This window comes from Bos mutus, chromosome 23, assembly GCF_027580195.1.
Source record: "Bos mutus isolate GX-2022 chromosome 23, NWIPB_WYAK_1.1, whole genome shotgun sequence".
Lineage (NCBI taxonomy): Eukaryota > Metazoa > Chordata > Mammalia > Artiodactyla > Bovidae > Bos > Bos mutus.
The window spans coordinates 28050614-28058750 of record NC_091639.1 but is presented as its reverse complement, the minus strand read 5'-3'; the positions used below and the strand labels follow the sequence as shown (position 1 = coordinate 28058750).

At 40.6% G+C, this 8137-nt stretch overlaps 1 protein-coding gene across 1 annotated transcript; it reads left to right on the top strand.

The window, feature by feature from the left end:
• The first annotated feature begins 4723 nt into the window (after window positions 1-4723).
• Window positions 4724-5660, top strand: LOC102266114 (PRELI domain containing protein 3B). The gene is given in 3 exon segments (XM_005905103.3): window positions 4724-4926; window positions 4928-5313; window positions 5316-5660. Coding segments are annotated over 3 exon segments (579 nt in total). The 5' UTR covers window positions 4724-4774; the 3' UTR covers window positions 5357-5660.
• Window positions 5661-8137: the final 2477 nt, after the last annotated feature.

Sequence of the window (8137 nt, the reverse complement as noted above, 5' to 3'; positions counted from 1 at the left end):
CCCCATAGACAGCAGCCCACCAGGCTCCCCCGTCCCTGGGATTCTCCAGGCAAGAACACTGGAGTGGGTTGCCATTTCCTTCTCCAATGCATGAAAGTGAAAAGTGAAAGTGAAGTCGCTCAGTCGTGTCCGACTCTTCGAGACCCCATGGACTGCAGCCCACCAGGCTCCTCCATCCATGGGATTTTCCAGGCGAGAGGACTGGAGTGGGTGCCATCGCCTTCTCCATAGTTGTGCATAAGCGTGGGCAATTCCAAGAAATGGACGCTAAACAAACTGCAGACACAGAGCATGGATCCTGTGCTCAATTAGGCTGGAGATAAGAATAAAAGCATCCAGAGAAAAGGCGTAAAAAAGGGAGTTTAAACCTGAGTCAAGTCAAGTAAGCAGCATAAGACTGTATCTTTATAACTTTGACTATCAACAGTTTGCTTCTTGATGCCCTCACGCTGGTCTAAAATTTAGATATGACCTGGAAAAGATCCCTAATGCCTCACGGAGGAGACAAAAATAAAACTACTGTGAATTTGTACACATCTTAAATCTTAAATTGAAAGCGTTACCTGTTTTACACTTGAAGTTGTTCTAGGGGCAGAATCCTAAAAGCAAAGTGTTCTGAAGCCTTCAAACTCTTTGCCCTCTAAATTTGTATTCCCTGGCAAGGGCCAGCAAAAATTTACACGAAACAAATCCAGTGTAACCAGGAGGAGAAGCTTTCTGTCTCCTGGCAGCCCTAAGAGTGTCAGGAGATAATTTCCAGCTTATTTACCTTGCATTATGAGACAGTTACAGATGTATTACAGCTATCCTCAATCACTTAGTTACGAGCATATTAACCTTCCTAGAGGCTGGAGTAATAGCTCACTATTTGAGAAAGAGACGAGACGTGTTAGTGATTAAGTGACTTAATAAACAATCTGTCACTTTTCAAGTTTCATAAACCTGAGCACATTTATGAAGGACAAGGAGGTAGGCTCCTTTGTGTGTTTGATATAAAGCTTATGAGAGGTGAGGGAAGGATAATTTCAGGATCTCCTAGATTCCCTTTCTCATGTGAATGCATTCTCTGACAAAGCAGATAAAAATGAAATCTGTTTAGAAAATAGTTTCCATATTTGTTATTGAGCAAATAAGGGAAATAAGAAATTCTATACATGCTTATATTCATATCACACACACATACCACTGGTGTTACGGGTGAGGCAATAATCATTTTTAGCTAAGAAGAATCTGCCTGCTCTAGACTGCTCAATTCCAGCTCTGCCGTTTTATTTGCTGCCTGTGTGACCCTAGGCAGGACATATATAAGTCCTGTAATTCTGTCTCCTTCTCCATATAATGAGGGTAACTTTCCCCTTATGGTTTTAGAAAGATTAAAAGGATTTTTAAAAAAACTCAGAACATTGTCTGGCAGATAAGAAAGCATGCAATAAGTGGTGACAATTTTTATTTATCAAAAGTAGCCCTCAAATTAACTTTGTTAGGCAAGTCAGACTTTAAGTAAATTTACCATTAATTCACGTCTATGGGAGAGTAGAGGGTATTTATTTGCAATGGCCTTGATGCTACGTTGCTATCTCTCTTCAGCGAGATGAATTGGGGATGGATCTGCTTTTTTTAATAACAAATTAGCATGGGATCTCCAGAATGTTATCTACATTCTTGCCCCATAAGATCCTAATGGCGTGAAGTCAGGAGAAAACATAATTTTCCACTTTTTCATACTCTAGGTAAACCAGAGTTCCTTGCAGATCTCATAACTTGCCTGTAACATCTTTAACAGTAGAAGAGAGGGGGAAAATCTTACTTCATGAGTGGGATGTCACTGTTTCTTTCTTCCACAACTGAACTCTACTAGTTAAAACAGAATAGCTGGAAGAATGAGTCCTTAAATTACACACCACTGTGTGATTGAAGGACATTTTCCAATAAGCAGCAACAGCCAGGATAGTAATTTTAAATCTGGCTTTAGCGAACATATCACAAAATCTCAATAGTCTAAACTAAGCTGATTGTTCATCTGAATAAGAAAAAATACAATAGCATTAATCATACACATTATTTCCTGAGAAATTTGCAACTGAGTTCCGGAAGCTCTGCTGGATTTCCTTATATGGCTCTGATTTTTCTCCCAGTGTGTGGTCAGGGCATTGCTTGAGGCACAAAATTCCTCACTATGTTCATTGCAGAGCCTGTGACACGCATGTCAATGAAGAAAAAGGGATCCAAATAACATTGCAAAGTGTCATGTGCACAAAATCTTGAGAGTGTGATTGTAAGAGAAGCTACTCAACTTCAAATCGTCATTTTTTTGCATTCACTACATTTGACAGACTTCCTGATAAATCTCTTTTACACATCTCTATGGATCGCTTAGTTGTTATTTTTAAAGATCCAGCTTATTTTATGAGACACAAATCTCAGATTCCCTTGGTGCCAGCAGTCTCCTGGATACTGGCTCACTTGCACAGCTGCCGTACTAAATGGAGTTTTGGGGTCCTTCAGTCCCCTGCCTGAGGCCAACCAGTCACTTGTCCTGAGAATGCCAAGCTCTGAACCCTTGATTGTGCACAGCCAGGCCAATCTGCTGCCTGGTCAGAGTTTCTGCCTCCTTCTTCATCTAAATTTAGATGAAGCATCATATCATAGGAAAAAACAGTAAGAGCCAAATGATGCCTCCCAGAATATGAAGTAGTTGACTCTCACAAAGAGTAAACTCTTACTTATGGGAAGCAAAAATTAGAGCATGTGTGCTCGGTCACATCCAGCTCTTTGCGACAATAGCCGACCAGGCTCCTCTGTCCATGGGATCCTTCAGGCAAGAAAACTGGTGTCAGCTGCCGTGCCTTCCTCGAGAGGATCTTCCCAACCCAGGGGTCGAACTTGTACTTCCTGCATTTCAGGCAGACTCTTTACAGCTGAGACACTGGGGAAGCTCAAAAATGAGAGAGCTACGTAAATAAGTTCCTGCTCCTTCCTCCTTCCTCCTTCCTTTCGGTGCCCAGAGTCACAATCTGTTACTCATTGTCACCCTTCAGAGCTGGTCTGTGGCCAGCAATGTCCTTGCTAAGCTGGTACGCCTAGATGCAGCGTGCCAAGAAGCAGTCCCCAGCCTGGCCATGCACTCCTGCTGCTTCACCCCTACCATTACCTCACTTCGCTCTCCTCACCCATGCTGGGCTGGGCTGGGTTTCACCTTCGAAACTGCTGTGTTATCACTTTTATCTTTGCCCCAGGCTCTCCTTTCTAGAGAAACTGGGCAATGACAGTTCCATTTTTCTTGTATTTTGAGATACTGAGACATCTTATCACTTTATATTTTTTGTCTTCCTGAATAGAATTGTGACTTTGAGGGATTAAGAACACTAGTACAATAAATTAAAGTGAGCTAAAATATTGCTATGAGCAATAAGAACAAATACCAAGGGCTGGGGAAAAAAAAAAACATAAATGTCTACTTTCACCTTGTTGGGAGATCAAGATAATTCAGAGCAAGAGCAATATATGTATTTATAAATGTCCTTAGGAAGAAAGAAAAATAAAATTTGTTTAACAAGACTCACACCTTTGACTTTTCAAGAAACATGGGAAGAGGCCAGCACCTGGAGGTCAGAGGAAGGATGGTAATGGAAGCACAGATGATCACCTGTAGCACACAAAATACACTCGGCAAAGGCAGGAATAAAATGCTATTCTGCTGCTGCTGCTGCTAAGTCGCTTCAGTCGTGTCCAACTCTATGCGACACCATAGACGACAGCCCATCAGGCTCCCCTGTCCCTGGGATTCTCCAGGCAAGAACACTGGAGTGGGTTGCCATTTCCTTCTCCAATGCATGAAAGTGAAAAGTGAAAGTGAAGTCGCTCAGTCGTGTCTGACTCTTTGCGACCCCATGGACTACAGCTTACCAGGCTCCTCCATCCACGGGAATCTCCAGGCAAAATTACTGGAGTGGGGTGCCATTGTCTTCTCCGAAAATGCTATTCTAGACAACAGTAAATAATTATGTACAAAAGACAATAAATAAAATTTTCTGACTCTACAGCAAGATAAGAGACTGGGTCGTAAACCTGCTGAAGTCGTTAGCTTGTTTGTTTTCGTTCGCCTCTGGTTTATTTCTTGAGAAAGGAATGTAATCTAGTTTGCAACCCTCCACCTCCTCCAAGTCCACTCCTTGAAAAAATCATGAGATTCACTGCATGGTCTTTTAGTTCCCACCATTCGGCCCAACAGAGAGAACCAATAAGATGGTAGCCCAACAAATACCTTTTAAATTTTCTCAAACGCAGGACTTTTTATTCCAGGTGATTCTCTATTTTGATCTTTCTGATTAAATGTTAGTCACTCAGTCATGCACGACTCTTTGCAACCCTATGGACTGTAGCCCACCAGGCTCCTCTCTCCATGGGGTTAGGAAGCCATTCCCTTCTCCAGAGGATCTTGCTGACCCAGGGATCAAACCTGGGTATCCCACATTGCAGGCAGATTAGTATTTACAACATTCTTCAGCCATAACAGTATCATACCTGATATTATAGGATACACTACAAACACATCCATACATTTTCCTCAGAATTTTTATAATGTGAACAAAGGTAAATTTAACAATTTTTTCCAGTCTTTCACCCTGGATTACATAATTTTAAAGTGTTTAAGAATATATACTATTAGAGAGAAGGTGTATAAATACAAGATTTAAAATGAAATAACTAAATATAGCTCTTTGCCTCATTTGTGCCCTAGCACCGCCCGGACATCGTGCTGGCCACCGACACCATGAAGATCTGGACTTCGGAGCACGTCTTTGACCATCCATGGGAAACCGTTACAACAGCTGCAATGCAGAAATACCCAAATCCTATGAATCCGAGTGTGGTTGGAGTTGATGTACTGGACAGACACATAGATCCCTCTGGAAAGTTGCATAGCCAGACTTCTCAGCACAGAGTGGGGACTGCCTTCCACTGTGAAGTCTATTATTGATGTGGCAAGAACCAAAACATATGTGCAAGAACATTCTGTAGTGGATCCCATAGAGAAAACAATGGAACTTAAACCTACAAATATTTCATTTACAAATATGGTTTCAGTAGATGAGAGACTTATATACAAACCACATCCTCAAGACCCAGAAAAAACTATTTTGACTCAAGAAGCCATAATTACTGTGAAAGGAGTCAGTCTCGGCAGTTACCTTGAAGGGCTGATGGCAAGTACGATATCATCAAATGCTAATAAAGGCCGAGAAGCAATGGAGTGGGTAATACATAAATTAAATGCAGAAATTGAGGGACTGACAGCTTCAGCAAGAGGAAGCATAGGACACCAATGGCGGCAACAGCATTTGTGGAGAAATGATAATGGAGGTTGATAGATGGCACCCAGTTCCCCAGCTCTCTACAAGCTGGCAGTATATTTATTTGTTATTGAAAAAGTACAACTCTATTTTAGGTAGAATTTTTTTTAAATAAGCTGAAGAAAAGCTATGTGACTTGATCAAACAGAGGTGCAGGGTTTCTAAATAAAAGGGATCAGCTGAAATTAGTATTGTCTGAAATGACTGATTTTGAGGATTCCAGTATTTATGCAAAATTTTAAGCTTTTTGAAAAGTATGCTTGGAAATTGGTATTGGCTGATGAAACCTCCTTAAGGTAGAATTTTAAAGCTTGTCATGCATTGGAACTCTACCTGGCTTTGGACCAACCCCAGAACCAAGCAGAGCCCCTTCTGCATATGCAAGACTGCCCTGCTGCGGTAAACTTGGAGAGCTTCCATGAGGGAACTCACTGTTAAAGGAGAAACTATCGTTTTAAAAAGACGTTAACTGTGTGAAATAATTTGCTATAAACCACCATTAAAAATTACAATGCTTTAATTTCATACTCAACATTTTTTGGAGTAAAAATTATCACGAAAGTAATAAATGACTCCAACAAAACTACATTTTATTGTGTTATAAAGAGTACTGTACTGATTTGCCAAAGTTTTGTAACTTAGTAAAGGTATTACCTTCCTTGGATTTGTACTTTATGATTTAGTATGCTGTATCGTGGGCTGGTTATGTTAACTGAAGAAATAAAGTCATTACCAGAAAAATAAATAAATAAATAAAATGAAATAACTAAATATAGTGTTACTATCAACTCTCTTAACTGAATACAAACTATAATGAACCTCACAGAACAGCAAGAGGAAAACCCTCTTGGATTTTCAGGTTCACAGTTGTTCCTTATTTATTTCATAGGTGATGACTCTACTGAATGGGATGTAGCAGGGCAGAATATGCTACCCTCAAATATGTCACTTTGGCATAAGGATTATTTTGAGCTAAAGGAACAAAGCTAGTGGAGGTGATGGAATTCCAGTTGAGCTATTTCAAATTCTAAATGATGAGGCTGTGGAAGTGCTGCACTCAATATGCCAACAAACTTGGAAAACTCAGCAGTGGCCACAGGACTGGAAAAGGTCCATTTTTATTCCAATCCCAAAGAAAGGCAACGCCAAAGAATGCTCAAACTACCACACAATTGCACTCATCTCACACACTAGCAAAGTAATGCTCAAAATTCTCCAAGAAATGCAAATTAAAACCACTATGAGGTACCATTTCACACCAGTCAGAATGGCCTCGATCCAAAAGTCTACAAATAATAAATGCTGGAGAGGGTGTGGAGAAAAGGGAACCCTCTTACACTGTTGGTGGGAATGCAAATTAGTACAGCCACTATGGGAGAACAGTGTGAGATTCCTTAAAAACTGGAAATAGAACTGCCTTATGATCCAGCAATCCCCACTGCTGGGCAACACTGAAACCAGAAAGGAAAGAGACACGTGTACCCCAATGTTCATCGCAGCACTGTTTATAATAGCCAGGACATGGAAGCAACCTAGATGTCCATCAGCAGATGAATGGATAAGAAAGCTGTGGTACATATACACAATGGAGTATTACTCAGCCATTAAAAAGAATACATTTGAATCAGTTCTAATGAGGTGGATGAAACTGGAGACTATTATACAGATGAAGTAAGCCAGAAGGAAAAACATAAATACAGTATACTAAATGTATATGGAATTTAGAAAGATGGTTTGATAACCCCTGTGTGCGAGACAGCAAAAGAGACACTGATGTATAGAACAGTCTTATGGACTCTGTGGGAGAGGGTGGGAAGATTTGGGAGAATGTTATTGAAACATGTGAAATGTCATGTATGAAACGAGATGCCAGTCCAGGTTCAGCGATGCTGGATGCAAAATTGGGAAGGCCCAGGGGATGGTATGGGGAGGTTGGGAGGAGGAGGGTTCAGGATGGGAGCATGTGATTTTTTTTTTGAAATTTAAAATTAGAAAAAAAAAAAAAATAATGCCTCTGTAATAAAACCTTGATAGAAACTCTAAAAAAAAAAAAAAAAAAATTCTCCAAGCCAGGTTTCAATAGTACCTGAACCGTGAACTTCCAGATGTTCAAGCTGGATTTAGAAGAGGCAGAGGAACCAGAGATCAAATTGCCAACATCTGTTGGATCATGGAAAAAGCAAGAGAGCTCCAGAAAAATTTCTATGTCTGCTTTATTGACTATGCCAAAGCCTTTGACTATGAGGATCACAACAAACTGGAAAATTCTTCTAGAGATGGGAATACCAGACCACCTTACCTGCCTCCTGAGAAATCTGCATGCAAGTCAGGAAGCAACAGTTAGAATGGGACATGGAACAACAGACTGGTTCCAAATAGGGAAAGGAGTACATCAAGGCTGTATATTGTCACCCTGCTTATTTAACTTATATGCAGAGTACATCATGAGAAATGCTGGCTGAATGAAGCACAAGCTGGAATCAAGATTGCCAGGAGAAATATCAATAACCTCAGATATGCAGATGACACCACCCTTATGGCAGAAAGTGAAGAAGAACTTAACAGCCTCTTGATAAAAGTAAAAGAGGAGAGTGAAAAAGTTGGCTTAAAGCTCAACATTCAGAAAACGAAGATCATGGCATCTGATCCCATCACTTCAAGGCAAATAGATGGGAAAGCAATGTAAATAGTGACAGACTGTATTTGGTGGGGGGGGTGGGGGGGGTGGGGGGGGGCTCCAAAATCACTGCAGATGGTGACTGTAGTCATGAAATTAAAAGATA